The sequence below is a fragment of the Leucoraja erinacea genome, chromosome 31 (assembly GCF_028641065.1).
Source record: "Leucoraja erinacea ecotype New England chromosome 31, Leri_hhj_1, whole genome shotgun sequence".
Lineage (NCBI taxonomy): Eukaryota > Metazoa > Chordata > Chondrichthyes > Rajiformes > Rajidae > Leucoraja > Leucoraja erinaceus.
Genome location: NC_073407.1, coordinates 14,133,246 through 14,151,244, shown reverse-complemented (window position 1 = coordinate 14,151,244; position 17,999 = coordinate 14,133,246). Strand labels below are relative to the sequence as shown.

The window sequence follows — 17,999 nt, the reverse complement described above, 5'->3', positions numbered from 1 at the left end:
TCTAATTATGTCTTCTCAACAGCCACTTTTCAGCGGTAATTTGAATATACTGATGGCGGCTTTGATGTTATACTGAATAAAAATTGGTCTCAAATGGAAACGTTGATAATGACATCCAGAAATATTGTTTTAAATAGTCTAACCCGGGTAGTTTACTTTGGACGTTTTCAAATATTTTTGCGAACTTCAGAATCCACGTGTACAATTCATTGGGGAGATGCCCCAATTCTTTTGCCAGGAGAGACGGGGGAAGGGCCTGTGTTTACATCGGCGCAGGCGGACTCCTGCAGCGCTCCACGGGCGAAGTGAGAGTTGAGGGTGGAGTTGGGGCAGAGTGCAGGGAGCTGATTAATTCACGAAGTTTGCCATATATATTTTATTTGTATTTGTTTATTTGCAGAAAGTCGGCTGTTTATCTTTGCTTGTTGGCGTGTGAAAGGGCCTGGCAAATCCGACCCGCCTTGAAGAGGACTCGGGGTTAATGAAGTGACAGGCAGGGACTCGCCGAACAAAAAGGCTGCACAACAAAACGAGAGGATTCGGCAAGGATTGACTTAAACCCAGGGGATAATGAGAGGTTTCATAATCTCATTGCTTAATAATGAAACGAAATAAGGGCACAACTAAGTTTCTTTAAATTAAATTTATAATCTACCTCAAAGAGCAAAAAAAACACCTCTCAACTGGATGACGTTTGAAAATAGCCTGTAATTAAAATCTGAAGATTAATATGCCTTTCTTTGTTTTTAATGAGTTGCAATATTAACCTGACGGCTTTAAAAATATATAATGTATATAACATCAGAGAGTGTAGCCGAGGAAAACTTTAGTGTCTGTCATAAAAGACTAGATCTATGAAAATCCATCACTTAAAACTGGCCTACAACTGAAATAGATCAAACAATCAGCAGGTTCTTTTATGCTCTGACAACAAATGCATCAATTACATTTATTTTGACGTCAATAAAAAACAGCAACAAATAAAAATTGAAGACACTGTTTATTGTATGTAAAATGACAACCTTAAATGTTGATTAAAAAAAAAACAACCACACAACCTTTCGCCCATCCCCTCTGGTGCTGTAATACCTAAAACAATTTTGTTTGCAGATTTTCATTGCACCCTGACTACAACTAAATATATGTGATTGGCAAAATTTCACGTGTAGGTTCATCTTTCGCCTGTTTTTTTGGTCTGGTTAAAGGAACTTCAACTTGCTGTAGGATGTATTAAATCAAGCCTCGTTTAGTGGGGCTGAGAAACAGGGAAGTCCATCACCAGTAGCTCCTTGTGGGGAGTCGTCATCACCTCAGGTGCAAAACAGAAAGCTATGCACCAAGTTGTTAACAAACATACAGAAATCAAAACTGTTAACAAGTGGACAAACATAATACTTTACCATCTGATAGCAAAACAAAAACTGGCCGAGGCACTCGGCAAGGCAAGCAACACTGGTGGAGGGAGCGGGATGGCTGATGTTTCAGGTGATGATCGATAACCTGCCGAAATGATTGAGATAAGAATGTAAAACCTCAGGAGCAGGAGTAGTTCACTCGTCCATTTCATGCCTGACCCACCATTCAATATGGCCATGGCCCCATGGCCCTCATCTCTCTCACCTTTCTTTGGTTTGTTAGATTTTGCCTTTGCCAGCTGCCTGTTAGCTGGTGGACATAGTGAAATTTGTTATTATTTTGATTTGGATGCAATACTTGAATTACAACAACTACTTATACTGAAGATACACAAAGCAGGAGTAACAAAGCGGGACAGGCTGCATCTCTGGAGAGAAGGAATGGGTGACGGTTCGGGCCGAGACTCTTCTTCAGACTGGTTAGGGAGAAGGGAAACGAGAGGTATAGACGGTGATGTAGAGAGATAAAGAACAATAAATGAAAGATATGCAAAAAAGAAGCTAGTGCGTCTTGGGTGGGGGAGGGATAGAGAGAGAGAGAGGGAATGCCAGGGCTGCCTGGTGAGAGAAATCAATATTCATACAACTGGGCTGTAAGCTGCCCAGGCGAAATATGAGATGCTGTTCCTCCAATTTGCATTTAGCCTCACTCTGAAAATGGAGGAGACCCAGGACAGAAAGGTCTGTGTAGGAATGGGAAGGAGAATTAAAGTGTCCAGCAACCGGGAGATCCGGTGTTCCACAAAACGATCGCCCAGTCGACGTTTGGTCTCGCCGATGTATAAGAGTCCACATCTTGAACGGATACAGTAGATAAGGTTGGAGGAGGTGCAAGTGAATCTCTGCCTAACCTGAAAGGACTGTCGTGGTCCCTGGACAGAGTCGAGGGAGGAGGTATAGTGACAGGTGATGCATGGGAAGGTACCTGGAGAGGAGGTGGTTTGGGTTGGAAGGGATGAATTAACCAGGGAGTTGCAGAGGAAATGGTCTCTGCGGAAAGGGTTGGAGATGGGAAACTGTGGCTAGTGGTAGGATCACATTGGAGGTGGTAGAAATTTCGGAGGATTATAGTTCATTTATATAGCACAATTAATGTAGCAAAACATAGCAGATATCCAATTAGGCTAGTGATGCAATCCAGGGTAGGTAACAATAGGTAGATTTTAAGGGATTAATTAAAAGAGAAGGGGTGGAGAGGATTAAGGGAGGAAACTCCAGAGATTAAAACTATGGTTGTCAACGAGTGAACGAGGAATATGTACCAATGAAGACCAGTGGTGGGTGAACAGGATTGAGATGATATTGTGTTTAAGAAGGAACTGCAGATACTGGAAAATCGAAGGTACACAAAAAAGCTGGAGAAACTCAGCGGGTGCAGCAGCATCTATGGAGCGAAGGAAATATGCAACGTTTTGGGCCGAAACCCTTCTTCAGTCTAAAGGTATAGATGCTGCTGCACCCGCTGAGTTTCTCCAGCTTTTTTGTGTACCTTTGAGATGATATTGTCTTGGACAAGATCAAAAACTGAGGGAAGCTAGAAAGGCATGTGTTGGAATACTCAAGGGCTAAGGTAACAAATATATGGGTAAGGATTTTAACAGACGATACTATTGAGATGGTCATAGATAATCTTTGATAGTTTGGATATGTGGCCCAAAGATCAAATGTGACACAAAGATTGAGCCCAATCTGGTTCAGCCAGAGATGAGGGTTTACAACTACTGGAGTTATTGATGGTAATTACTTTGTTTACTTTACATTTGATCAGAGGAGATCTCTGTCCATCCATTACTGGATGTGGGATTGTAATTTGAGAGAAGAGTAGGTGGGCAGGTTGGAAAAAAGTAGTGGTGAGATGATGCTGGATTATGCCACAGTACATTTGAATCCGATACTGTTGTCTTGGAGCAGATTGAGTGGATTGGGAAATAGGAGGGAGTGATAGATAAGAGTGGAACCAGGTGACTGCAGACACATTCAGCTGAAGCATGATGGAAGGCATCGTCAGCCATGGCAAAGACTGCACAAGGGTTGAGAATGGTGAGAGGAGACTGATATTACAGCCACAAAGGGTTTATTATTAACTTTGATAGTACGTTGCATAGTGGCTGAAACAGAATAGTAAAGCAAATGATGAATATGGATTTGGAAAAGATATAAAAGATTCTAGAATGTGGGAGGGTAAGCGATTACAGAAGGAATCCAGGATTACATTTTTGGAGGAGAACTATTAACTATTTTGCCTTATGCGAAGATTTGGAAGGAAGATTGGGCGATTGTTCAGTTAGGATAGGGCGCAGACAATACTGGGGCACAATAAGGTCCGAGGGCATAAAGGTAAAAGGGAACTACAAACTTATTCTTCTGTCATGATATTTTCTGTGCCCTTGTTTTTCAGTAACAAAGAGTTTATACTTTCTATGTTTAAATCTATTTTAATTTGAATCTAAAACTGTTTTATTCTCCACTGTACAAAATATAAATTACACACAATTCAGTATCATCTTAAAAACACAGTTTCAGCTGACACAGCCGGTCCGTTGGCCCATTGCATCATGTAACCTGCTGCTCAGTGCTATGAACTTCATTTTAATGTCACTTGAGCAGCATTGCTACCAGAGCCTTTGACAGTGTCTGCAGGGTTTGGTGACTCACTTCAGGCACTTTCCGGCTGGGGGCTCCTTAAAGGCTTTCGCTTCTTCTTTACCTTATAAAATGTTTCCCCTAGTCCACTTGCATATTCAGATCGCAGTTTCAAAGTTACTTGGGCCGTCGCAGAAAGATTCCTGCCCAAGCCAGACCTGAAGAAGAGAGAAAACTATCAGTAACAATTCTTTACTATGTGCAAGTTTAGAGAATGAAATGCCTAAAGACACAAGGCCTCCTGGTGCAGCAAGGGGTAAACATTGATGTGTGACCTTGGTGCCCTACAAATTCACTGCAAGCACCAACTTCCAATTTGACCAAAATCACATTGAATCAATTTACGCATAACATATGCAATGTATAAATGGATAACATGCAACATCAAAGGTTGGTGTGGGGAAATAGGTGTATTTTTTTTGGTGTAGTTGGAGGGTTAATAGAGTTGGCATAAATGTGAGTGTTGTGCTACAGGGATACATGCATGGCCCTAAAGTGCAGTTATTAAATTTGCGCATGACAATGCTAGTTAGGATATTAAGCTGTGAAGTTGAGGTGACTCAGTGAAGTGCAAGAGTAAAGAAAGATGTTGCAAATGCATAGTATATGGGAAATGGGAGACTGTCCATTTTGGTAGGGAAAATTAAAAAAATTATCATCTAAACATAAAGAGGTGTGGAGGAATCTGGGTGTCTTGGTGCATTTGTTACAGTAGGTTAAGGCACAGGTGCAGTAAGTTATAAGAAAGCAAACAGCATGTCAGTGTTTATTAGAATTAGAATGGAGGTTATGAGTCAGACGTATAGGTAATCCATCAGACATTGGGAGTACTGTGAAGAGAATATGTCTCTTTATTTAACAAAAAAATGCAAATGTGTTGGTAATGGAAAGACATAGTGCTGGAGTTAATCCAACACTTTGTGTCTTTTTGTGTCAACTTGCATCTGCAATTCCCCGTTTGTACCAATGGGCAGAAAAGATTGGACAGGCAAAACTCCTAACAGCTGGAGTTTCGAAGAGTGACCGGGGACTTCATTGAATCCACCCAGATCCTGACAAGTGCTCAAATAGTGGCTGTGTAGAGGCCGTTTCCACTCGCTGGAGAATCTGGACACGATCAGAGTTTAAAAATCAGTGGTCGCCATTTAAGACAGAGATAACATGATTTATTTTCACTTGTGAGGCTGCAACTATTTGGAACTCAGTTGCCCAAGGGCAATGGACGTGGAGTATTTTGAATATTTAAGGCTGAGGTTGTTAACCACGGGTTGAAAGGTTATGAAAAGGGTAGGTAGGAACAGGGTGTTGAGGTTACAACTAGGTTAGTCATCATCTTATTGAATAGCTGAGCAGATTCCAGGAGCTGAGTGGTTTCCTCCCACTCCTAAATTGTATGTTCATATTTAAAAATACAGCAAATATTTTAAGTTGTAAAATTGTCTAATGCATCCTTGTACATCAATACATCATGCACAGACCAAGAGCTCAAGTCCCAAGCCTACATTAGATATTCATGCACAACCACCTTAAAGATTAGAAGAAAACTCGGCTTTTTTATACTTCGTCCCATAAGAGATACAAATATGGGTGGAGCAAACTTCTGCACTCAGTCTTCAAATTAAGAAAAGTTCAGTGTGGAACATAAGAATTTTGCTTGTATCCATTATTTATATATCTTAAAAAAGAAATACATTTGGGAAATTTGTTTGAGAAGGAGGCAGAGGAAATATTGGAGAGCAGTGGTGTGTTGAGAAAGGAGGGGGAGAATGGGTCTTGGTAGCGAGAACAGGCTGCGGTTTGAAGGCTTTAACAAATAATATTTGCTTTAAGGTAATGATTCCTTGCTATGCGGATGCCTGCCTGGCATAGGAACATTTCCCAAGAGTACCTTGGTCTGCACTTTGCAATGCTTATTTTTAATTTTATTATGGAAGATTGACTGTAAGAAATTTTAGTTTTAAATAAAAATAAATCAATGCACTGATCTTCAAAGGTGGGGAATGAAATAACACAAGTCTATCTAGGTTATGAGGACTTTGCTGGAGGAGGGAATGATGTGTGTGTAAATTTCCACTTCTGAAAGATGTTCTGAAATCCCTAAGCTTGCTTTATATATGCTGGGCATCCTTAATATCTTTACAGCTTTCTTTTACTCACAAGTTTGCAAAATAAAGCTTTTGAATTGTAACTGTGCAAGAACATTTTGCAACACAGCAAGGACATCAAGTCGTCTTAAACATTCTGGTTGGTGATCCGACAGATAAAAGACGATAGTACTTAATCAATAGTTACCCTGAGAGCACCAGAGAAACACTGGTGTAGCCACAGCGTAGCTCTTTGACCCATTACACTGAGTCACCAAAGGAATAAAGACTTTCTTTATAAACTAAAAGGGTAGGGTTCTTTTAGTACCAACTTCTGCGGATTGTGTTGCAGAGATCAACATTAGACGACGCAACATAACTTTCTTTGATAAAGGAAAACTGTTCAGGAATGTGGCAAAAGTTCCTTCAAGGGGGGAAAATGAAGTAGAGAAAATGTCCCTGTGAATAAAACACCCTTGACTTCGTGATCATACATGCGACAGCATATATCACTTTCTTAAATAACAAGTAAAACTGTTCAGAAAATGTATTGTCTCAACATTTGCATGACATAATACTCTTAAAATGTAAAATACAATCCTATTCTTATACCCTGGGAATTGTCGGGTCAAATCAATGCACTGAATAACCCCCGGACACTTCAGAAACATTTGAGACATTTTGTTTTCACCCTGAACTTGCAGCTCAGGAATATAATGGCGGACATTCCCTCATAACCACTTGCTGGGATGTGTTCTTGCAATTGACCAGCCAAACCTTTGTGGAATTGCAAGCACATTCTGCTACCAGTTGTCTGACCAAGAAAGAGGCGATTCTGATCAAATCAATGGCGACAGATTAGAGAGCCTGGATATGAGGCAATTGATATTTAGCTGCCGCACTTTGTACATTATGATTTGCTTCTACATTTGTAATCACTTGTATTATAAACTCGAGAGGCAACTTCCATATTGTGAGTCATGTAAGAGTGATCAAGGTGCACTCTATATTTTGTACACTCCATGAGTTTGAAACGATATTTAAAAATGCATTTGATCAGCATCTTAATGACATTCACTGGGATTCAATGATAGCCATGTTCCTGTTGTTGGCACTCTGAGGAATGGCCCAGGTGACAGGTTTGTAAATGATTGGCGGCGTAATCACCTTTTTAGAACGGTCCAGCTCAGTAATGAGCAGTTGTGAGAGCATGGAGCATTGACAGACCTTATCAACTTAACGCACACCTGCAATTAGTCCATGGAAGTCTCTAATAAACTGGTCATTAGCACTGCTAATAGGCAGGGAATTTTGGAGAGGGGGGAAATTCTTGAAAGAGGAAGCAAATGATGCTTCTTGTTTTAGTTTTGTATTACTAGAGAATTTAATGCAATTGCTAAATGACACTGATTTAATTTATCCCCACATTTTTAAGGGCCATCAGATTTCCAGATAAAATTCTAAAAAGTTTGAGATCATCCCTTCGGTCAGTGGATTGCAGGTCTCTAGTCAGACTTGTGAGTCTCCAGAAGGCAGTGAGAAAAGAAAACTGGAAGATGGTACACAGATATAGTGGCACCAGCTTAAGGAGTGCTCAGAATCAGGCAAACTACAGTGGGATTAATTGACACATTATTTCAATCACAGCCATGCATGCATATGTCGATCTGTTATATTTTAGATATATGTTATATTTTGGCCTGTGTTAAGAGTTGAATCAAGCAAAAGTTACAGTGATAGGTTATTTTCAGGTACTATCACTTTGTAAATTGTCCTACATAGTCTCAAGATTTGCGATGCAAGTCATTAAAGATAGGCGCCTTGTTGAAAATTCTAGCAAATTGAATTAGTGCAACCACACCATCTACCTGGTTTCTCCTATTTTAAAAGTGGGAACCATACTGAAATAATAATCAAATACTGAAAGGCCTAAATAATGTAGACATGGAAAGGATGTTTCCAGTAATGAGAGAGTCTAGAACCAGAGGGCACAGCCCCAGAATGAAAAGACGCACCTTTAGAATGAAGATGAGGAGGAATTTCTTTAGCCAGAGGGTGGTCAATCTGTGTAATTCATTGCAACAGACCACTGCGGAGCCCAAGACATTGGGTATTTTTAAAGCCAAGATTGATAGGTTCTTGATTAGTAAGGGTGTCAAAAGTAGGAGAATGGGGTTGAAAAGAAAAAGAATCGATCAGCTATGATCGAATGGTGGCGTAGACTCGATGGGCTGAATAGCCTAATTCTGCTCCAGGATGAGCTGCCAGAGGAGGTAGTTGAGGCATGTATTATAACAGCATTTAAAATATACTCCATCAGGTACATGGCTAGGAAAAGTTTAGAGGGATATGGACCAAATGTGGGCAGATGGGGATGAGCTTAGAATGGGCCTCTTGGTGAGCATGGATGAGTTGTGCTGAAGGGACTGTTTCTGTGCTGTATGACTCTCTATAAATCTCTATGACTGACCGACTCACTCTTGAGTTGCCCGACTGGCTGAAAACTGTTCCTATCTACCAATTCATTATCCACAAGTCCACTTTTAATAATATTTCCAAACAAGAAAGGATGTTGTTGTAACTCTGGCATCGTGACTATATTTCAATGTAATAACGTTTACAGAACTCGCTAACTGTAAATCTACTTGGGGCGAGATAGTTCAAGTTATTTTCCAAACACTTCCCTGTTCTTGTGGTACTGAGCTCAGCACAATTCAACGATATGGTGCTGCGTGCAACAAGCCACCAGGAAGTGCTCATATTCACCACGCTTGGTTCCGTGGTTTTATCTTTGAGTTAAAGGCACAAGAAATAGAAGCAAAAATAGGCCACTTTAACCCGTCATTCTGCTGCGCTGATCTTTTACCTCAGCTATTTTCCTGCAATAATCTAAATTTTTTGAATCCTTCAATAAATAAATATCAATAAATCTCAGTCTTGAATAACCTCAGCAACCGTCTCCATAGCCCCTACTGGGCAGAGAGCTCAAAGGATTCACTCTTCTTTGGATTAAGAATTTTCTCTTCATTTTTGTCCTGAATGGCCACCCTCTTAATTTTGTAACCGTGACCTCTGATCCTAGACATCCTGGCCAGAAGAAACAGGAACCTAATTATTAAACCCTTCACCTCTCATTTTTCTGAACACAAGGCTGCATTGGCCTAACCTCCTTGATTTCTCTTCATATGACAAAACTTGCATTCCAGGAATTAATCTTGGTGTCACAAGTAGCACAAAAAGCTGGAGTTACTCAGCTGGACTGATTGCACCTCTGGAGACTCGACAGACTCGACCAGAAATGTCACCCATTCCTTCTCTCCAGAGATCTTGCCTGTCTCGCCGAGTTACTCTAGCTTTCTGTGTCTTTCTTTGGTTTAAATCAACATCTGCAGTTCCTTCCTACACATTGGTGTCACAAGTATACTGTTCCTTCGGTAAGGGAGACCTAACCTGTTTATAATATTCCAGATGCAATCTCACCTGGGCCCTATATGATCTGAGTAAATTCACTGCCCTTTCCACCTTCAAGACTGAAGTAAAATGCTAAGCAACCACTTTAAGAAGCTGATAATACTATAGAACATCTTTACCCTGCAAAATAGCACCTTCTAATTGCTCTTTTACTCATGAGAGACAAAGGTCACTCTTGGGAGAGGATTCACTGGCATTGCATAAATGTGTTTCAGTGTACAGTTACAGTGTACTGTTTGAGTTTGCCTTTGCCCCCTGCCCTGCCCTGCCATCCCACCGATGGATGTGTTGACTGAAAAAATCCTCTCTCCAAAAGCCAGGCATTAAGCCCAATTAAACTCCTGCAAAAATCAGGTTAGAATTCTGTTCAGAATATAAATAGTTACTGGCTAACACAGGGTTAAAGGCAACAGCAAACTGTGTAATCCTGTAATACATTGGTGTCCCTTCTTGTTATGGAGCATCCCACTGCACTAACAACAGTCAGTGCATTATTACTGAGGATCAAAGCCACCAACCCTGTCTCACATGCTCTTTATCAGTTAATCACTCTATTCATCTCTGAATAATCACCCTGCTAAATCCTCTCCCTATCTCCCAGCACATGGGTATTTGATTCCTGATGGCCATCTGCCGGTAAGGGTCAAGCAACAGCATACAGCCTCTTGCCCTGGTGGTTTCTCCAGGGAAGTCTGGTCCCTGCCACTACTTTCTTCTTCTCATTTCAGACACATTGATGAATGCTGAAAGCAAATTAAAACTTAAAAGACAATTAAGAAATCAAGGTGATGTTAGTTTATGAAATTGGTGAAACTAGATTTAGTGTACTAGTTGTCACCATTACAAACATTACAAGTCGGGATAATTTGCTTTTTGTTGTTTATGCAAACTGCAGATTAAGTTTTCAAAATGCAACATGTCAGAGGTACTGAATCAATTCATTGTTTAGCTTTACATACACTATTTTTTGCAGCAGTGTCGCTGTTTGGTTACATGGCTGAACAAACTCCCTGGCTGTTGTTTTAATAATTGTGTAGGCCTTCCAACTGGCAAATTCATTGCACGGCACAGCAAATTTCCAATTGTAACAAAATTGTAAACCCATTCACTATATAGACCAGGCTTTTAAAGCTCAAACTTTGCATGTTACTTTCAAAACCAAGTCATTTCTTCTTCTATTCCTCCTATTCCCAAGACGCTTGATTAAAATAAAATTATCCCCACTTGCCGGAAAAACACAATGATATGTGGAAAAGGAATGCAAAAAGCAAACGTCAATGTCCATGATGAGAATTGTCTGCAGACGGTTGGTTTCATGCTGCAAGGATGAGAGTCAGGAGCTGGCCTGTAAACACAGGGAGTGATTGGAGCATGGACCGTTCTTTTACTGCCAGTAGATGCCACTCACAGATTCTATAAATATATGCATGCTGACATCAAAGGGCTGAATGCAGAGATTACATGGCCATATGTTTGTTTTTTCAAATGTTTCTCAGTGGCCATATACCAGGGAGAAAATACTTTAGAATTACAGCTCTTGCAGAGATTTTGATTTTGTAATGAATTATTACATTACATTACTGATTTGCACCTTGACATATTACCTTCACATTTAAGAAACAATTTGTCATCATATATATCTATGTGGGGAAACTGGAAATTGTAACCCCTTCCCCAGCCCCCTTCCTAGAAGATGCAGATGCCTCACCCTTGAAAAATAAATTCAAGCCATGGGCCACTACCAAAGCATGATGCTGCTTTACTTCGTCACGCTTCCACTTTCAAATGAGATTATGGGACAAATGGGCAGGAAAAGCTGCTGGTTGTGCCTGGCTGTCATCAACATTGTTTTATGCTGGACAGACGTGAGGCACATGTCTCCTGTGGCCCATCATGTTGCATTGGTCACTGTTTTGTCAGAAGGGCGAGGTGAGAATTCCCACAACTCAGAAGTAAATTTCAACCTTTGGTGTGTACTGCCAGAGTTAAGCCGAATTCAGAGTATGCCAGCAATAATGAAAATAATCATATAAAAATACAACACAGGATATGATGAACGATAGCTCTATTAATATGGTTTGGCAGCTGCTGACAATTCTATCGGTTTAACTTTGTTCATAGTGAAAAGGAACTTTTAAAACACAAATAGAGGCTATTTCTCAACTAAAATAATGTGGCTCTAATGGGAAATGTCAGAACATTTATCCCTGTACTTAAAGAAGAAAAAGTTGAATTGATACAAAGTCAATAAATCTAGACTCCAAAACTGCTGCCAGTCAAAGCACAACAGCCATGAAACTTGAAAGAAAGGCAGCTACATGAGAAAATGGTTCCCCACTGTTCCTGTTGTAAAGATTATAGAATAACCCCTTGGGCATCTCTGCAACAGAGCGCGCGCGCACCATTCACAAACAGACAGCAGTATGAGAAGCTAAATACAATCTGATCAGCTGAATGGGAGGCAGTTGGTCGCTTACATGAGGAGCAACCACCCTAAGCCACATTTGTTTTGTTCTTGCCGTCCTCGTTTGATCGCTGATTTGTGCGCCTTGCAGGCTCTTTGCTACAGGTTTTCGTTCAATACAATTTGGACCACCTACCTCTCCACATCTTGTTCTAAATTCAGCTAATAGGAGGTGCAATTCAAGTAAGGCAACATTTACTCTGGCGCTCCACCTACCAGATTAATCAAGAATTAGTGAAATGCACTAAAGAGTCAGGGTATCCGACCAAACATTGGGGGAGATTCAAATCTGCTTTTTGTCTTAATGCTGAATGACAGGCACCCCCTGACTAAGTGACCAGATGAGACTCTTCAAAATTAAATCTATAAAGACCATAATTAAGATAAATATTTTGCTTGAGCAAGGCAAGCTCAGGAGAACAGGTGGACACAAAATGCTGGAGTAACTCAGCGGGACTGGCAGCATCTCTGAAGAGATTTCTCTCCTTCTCTCTCCAGAGATGCTGCCTGTCCTGCTGAGTTATTCCAGCATTTTGTGTCCACCTTCGATTTAAACCAGCATCTTCAGTTCTTTCCTACGCAAGCTCAGGAGAACAGTCAGCCAATGCTAAAGATTAGATGACTGAACTGAATCAATGCAAAAAGCTAAAGAACAAAAAAAATCATCTCACAACAGGTTCACAACTGCATCCAGAAGATGCCATTCTATCTACAAAATATTACAAGTCTGGATTCGTACATCAAGTCTCCACTGGTGATTTTTTTTCCTGATGAGTAACCCAGTTTAATCTGAGTCTCTTTTAAAGTATCAATGGACAGCTTCAGCCATTTTTTCTGTCTGAGAATTCCACTTTCGCGCTATCCTTTGTAATAATTATTTTCTAATTTCCACTTTTTGAGCTTCTTTCATTTATAATTTCATTTTACCATTGCGTTCAACAACAGCTACAATTACTATTCAGAACCAAATCAGGTTTGGTAACTTATTCAGCTCCACTGTGGGCGCGGTGGCGCAGCGGCTGAGTTGCTGCCTTATAGCGCCAGAGATCCGGGTTCGATCCTGTCTACAGTTGCTTCTCTGTACGGAGTTTGTACGTTCTCCCCATGACTTGCGCAAGTCTTTTTTTCCGGGATCTCAGGTTTCCTAAGACACTACAAAGACGTACAGGTTTGTAGGTTAATTGGATTGGTATAATTGGCTTGTAAATTATCCCTAGCGTATGTAGGATAGTGTTAGTGTGCGCAGACTGTGAGCCGAAGGGCCTGTTTCAACACTAAAACTAAACCAGACTTGATTTGGCCACGTTGCAGCCTCATATACTCAAACTACCATACTTAACGTGCAACAACTAGCCAAATTCCTGTTATTTACTTTCTCATTTAAGCTATTACCAATTGCGCAAATGTTTCTTTCCTTATTCTCAGTTCCAAATATATTAAAAACTGCACCTTGGTTAAGTACAGTGCTTGGCATTTGCCAACTACACACCCATCTTGGCAGGTTTTTACATTATTTTCCAGTCTCTCGATAGTTCTCATCATGTTAAAAGAAATGCTTTGCGGAAGAGCTATCAGAAGAATCCATCAACAGCTCGGTCAATGTTGTTGGTTTTGAAAGAGTTCAAAGCATGGGAGAGATGGTAAGACATTGGGAATGAATTCCAGTGTCAAATCCAAGTGACCAAAGGCATCAGCAGTAATGGTGCAAAGCTGCGAAAAGTGAAGGCTTTGGTTAAGAGGTTGAAATAGTAGGTGAATATAAACCTTGTTCACATGTAAGGTCTGCTGTGCCAGTGAGTAATGTCACCTCAGAAAATCATTGCCAAGTGTGTCCAAATTAATGGGGGGGGACGGGGGGAGGGATTGGGAAAAGAAATGACAGAAACAAGCTAATAACCAAATTGACAGTTTTTAAAACAAAATCACCAGATCATTTAAAACTTCTACACAGAGGTTAAGTATAGATCAATAGGTCAAATCTACACAAGCTAGTAAATAATTAGATCTGCATGATTTACAGTTTCCAAAGGAGCCCTGTAACTTAGCAAGAATCACACCAAATAGTTACAATGACAAATAAATCAGTTTTTAAGTTAGTGAATTTACCAGGCTACTTCCAAAACAAGTCACAGTGATACGGGAAATAACTAATTCTAATACAACTCAAACATAGTCTAACAAAAAGAGATTTGTCATAGTGTTGAGCTATTACCAGGGAACCCAGCAGAACCAAATGACAATGGTAAGTTTCACTCAAAAGAAAGAATCCCAACTTGCCAGCTGACAGGAGCATCCCTTGTCTAACAGGTGCTCAATTTACACAAACCTCTTTTTGTTTATTGTACTAAGTAGCAGCTGTTTACTGCACTAGCTACTAACCCTGCCCCCCACCCCCCCAACTCCAAAGCAATCCCCTGACACAGACAGAGACAAGTGAGTGCTTTCAATCGGGTCAAGTTTAAATTGTTGTCTATTCTAATAATTGCAGCACAAGCTGTGATCTGACACATTACTAGAGACATTACAGAGAATAATAAAGATAGTTATCGTCAGTAAACAGACAGTTTAAAAATAGACCTTTTAATTAGCATTACTCAGTTTGACAAGGAGAGAGCAGCAATTGGGGCTACACGGAGCTTGTCTTTCTGTTGATAATGGTCTTTGAATTCTAGCCTCAATATAGTGCCATAGGCAGTTAGGAGTTGTGGTGAAAGAAACATGAAGAATTGTATCTGTGCAGGATTACATTTAAAAATATATAAAACTCTCGTCTCCCCCTGAAATAATCTCCAAATGCTTCCCAAGGCAGGACGTTTGATGCATTATCATCTTCTGCCATGACAGAAAATGCTCATCATCATTCCACCATCCTATCACCACGGACTCTTATCACAACCTCTGCCGCCCCAGACATCCCCCCCACCCCCCCAACAACTTTGCCATCTCCAACTCCCCCAATTCAACCATTGCCTCTGCAGACACAATCTCCCAGTTAGGAGTTCTCCCAATCATAAACATAGTCACCTCTGCCTCACTTCACAACACAACCCATGCCTCTCCTGCCATAACTCTTCACCTCCGACTCTCCTGACAAGCCCCCTCCCATACCCCACCCCCCCCCCCCCCCCAACATTCACCACAATCCCTGGCAACCTTACCACCACCAATGACCTAAAAACTTCTTCCTCCACCATGGTTTTCAACATGCCCTCACTCACACTTCCTTTCCTCCCCCCCCACCTCCTCCTCCTCTCTAAGGAACATCAGACTTCCCATCAATCGCCACCATGCCTTTCTCTCCCTGAACTCTCATACCCGGCATCCGTTTTCATGCCCAACAGGCAGCCAGGCTGCCAAGCTGGATACCCACTGGGCAGAAACCTTCCGAGAACAGTTATAAAATATTATGCAGTCAATCTCAGCAAGGAGTCTGGGAAACCTAAACTTCCGAGATCCCCATCCAGAATTCTTTCCATCCAGCCTTTTCCCCAGTCCTGATCAAATATTGAGGCCAATGGTTCAAGCTGAGCATAATTTCAAGGGTCTCAACACCTCTCCAGTCTCCAGCCTAAGTGCAACCTTTTCAGGGCAACCAGGGATAGGCAATTAATGGTGCGTTTGCCAGCTCAGCTCAAATACAAGGATTAGTTTAAAAAAGTCTGATATGCTTCCATTCTCCTGTTATGGGCCTCCCTAACTTACTGACAAAGTACTGTAACTTCTTATCATTTGATAGAATTAATCTTACAATTGCTCCCTTCATTTGTGAAACTTTGTGACAGCAGCCTTGCTCGTTCCCAGTAATAACCCGGGTAACTCTGGTACAGAGTTCCACTCTCTGTAGTGACTGAGTCTATCCAAGAATATGTAATATTAATACTCTATTCGGTTCTCACTTTCTGGCTGCCTCATCAGAACATCACCCGCAGTTACGAGGCAAATATTATATACCGATAATACTAAGATACACAATTTTTACCAATTCTTATTTTCCCCAAAGTGACACTTGATAGTCAATGCTTGTCCTTAACAAATCACAGATCTACTGGAGTTTATTCTAGTTCACCATTCAGAAAACTATAGCTATAATTTTCACTCACAATCAAATCTCTGCCCCCTCCCCAGCCTCTAGATTAGGCTGAAATCAGAATGTTCACAATCTTTTAATGGTATTTTGTTCCTGTCCCCTCCATCACATTGACTTATATCTACCTTCAGTATTGTATCGATTAATCTAATTTGCTACTGAGTCTAACATACTGGTCTCATCACTAGACTAGACTCTTCCAGTACACAGTTGATTGGCCTCTCACACTCTAACCACACACCTCACTTCATTCATGCCTCCACATCTCAAGTCTAAAATTGTAATTGTTAATCCTTCCATTGGCAGGCGTTGAGTTTGTACATTCTCCCTGTGACTTCACGGATTTCTTCTGGGCAATCTGGTTTCCTCCCTTGTTTGGAAGTCTGCTGGAAATTGCCCCTAATGTGGGCGAGTGGTAGAATCTGGGGGAACTTTGGGGAGTGTGGAGAGAATAAAATGGGATCAGTAGAGTGCTGACTTGATGGGATGAATGGGCTGTTTCCATGTTATATGTCTCTGTTGTTATGGACAACTTCACTTTGTGGCCAAGTCTGATGTCACTTAATAACCCACACATGCACACAATTCCATAAACAGTGATCAGGGCTAGATTCAAGAAAATATGGTAATACTAGTTATTGTCCTTGGCTGTATTCTGAAAACTCAGACCTCATCAATATTTGGTTAGTGGCTTGGCAATAAAATACACGATACAATGGTATGAAAAGAGAAAGGTGTAATTATATCAATTATATGAAAATAAGGACAGAATACCTATGATCTAAAAAGTACAAACATTCACCTGCATTTATTCTGTGAGCACATTTTAATGTTCACAGAATCCCTGTAGTTTGACTGTACCAAACTGCTTATCAAAATATTCTACAAAATATATACTGAGAATAAAGGCTTTCAAGTTATAGTTTTGAAGGTACCCAAATGTTTTGTTAGCTCAGATATCTCTCCATTTAAGGTTGGTTATAATGAATCGTGGCTCAGTGTCTCTTCCAAATGTTTTTTGCAACGATGGTAATAGTTTTCTGCCGCTATCAGTCTTTTATGTATTCTAATAAATAATCCCCGTGAATGAGTCAACATCTGCATTGAAGTTACTGACCCGAAATGGTCCAATGTGCTGGAACAGTTATTATAACAACATATCAATATATGAACAAAAAATGCAGACACAAGCACTTCACACCACTGATATTAAAAATATTTTATCTGTGTGTATAATTCTATTGAGGATTCCTGTATTTATAATGCTGATCTTCTTCTTGCGTATGGCGTGCACAGCCTAAAGTTGTAGGTCAACTTGTTTTATTTGATCTACTTGTTTGTGCACGTCGGGTTGATTCCATTCGTCAAAACAGGGTGGACCACGTGAAGGTTGCAGTCTCCCACCCCATAATGCTAATTGCTTATGTTAACAATATAATTAAACATTCCTACCAGAGGTGACATTGTGGCCCTTTGAATTGTGCATGTACCATGGTCCATAGAACAAATAGTGTAATATTCCAATAAACTAAAAAAATGTATTACCATATGATCCAAGCACATGGACAGAGTGCATGCTTGAAATTGGGAACCAAATTACACCAGCATACAATGATCAAAGTATATTGTGCCTCTAACGACCAAAGACGAACCAGGCTGTCATTCTGCGCAATTCCATTGAAGAATGATTAATTTTGAATTTAAATTAATGCATCAAATTTTGAACAGCAAAGGTTATATACAGCAAAACAAAAATAAACAAAGAAATCGCCATTTACATTGATGCACAGGATGAAATTGACATTGCAGTTTTGGAGTATTTAAACTATACTCCT

The 17,999-nt window shown here is 40.5% G+C and overlaps 1 protein-coding gene across 1 annotated transcript in view; it reads right to left on the bottom strand.

The window, feature by feature from the left end:
- Positions 1-981: 981 nt before the first annotated feature.
- ddx31 (DEAD (Asp-Glu-Ala-Asp) box polypeptide 31) overlaps positions 982-17,999 on the bottom strand; it is an 86,240-nt gene continuing 69,222 nt past the window's right edge. Inside the window, exons 20-21 of the mRNA XM_055660013.1 lie at positions 4,123-4,216; positions 982-1,500 (exon numbers count right to left, since the gene is read on the bottom strand). Coding sequence (XP_055515988.1) covers positions 1,372-1,500; positions 4,123-4,216 — 223 coding nt within the window. The 3' untranslated portion in view covers positions 982-1,371. The remainder of the gene's footprint in view (positions 1,501-4,122; positions 4,217-17,999) is intronic.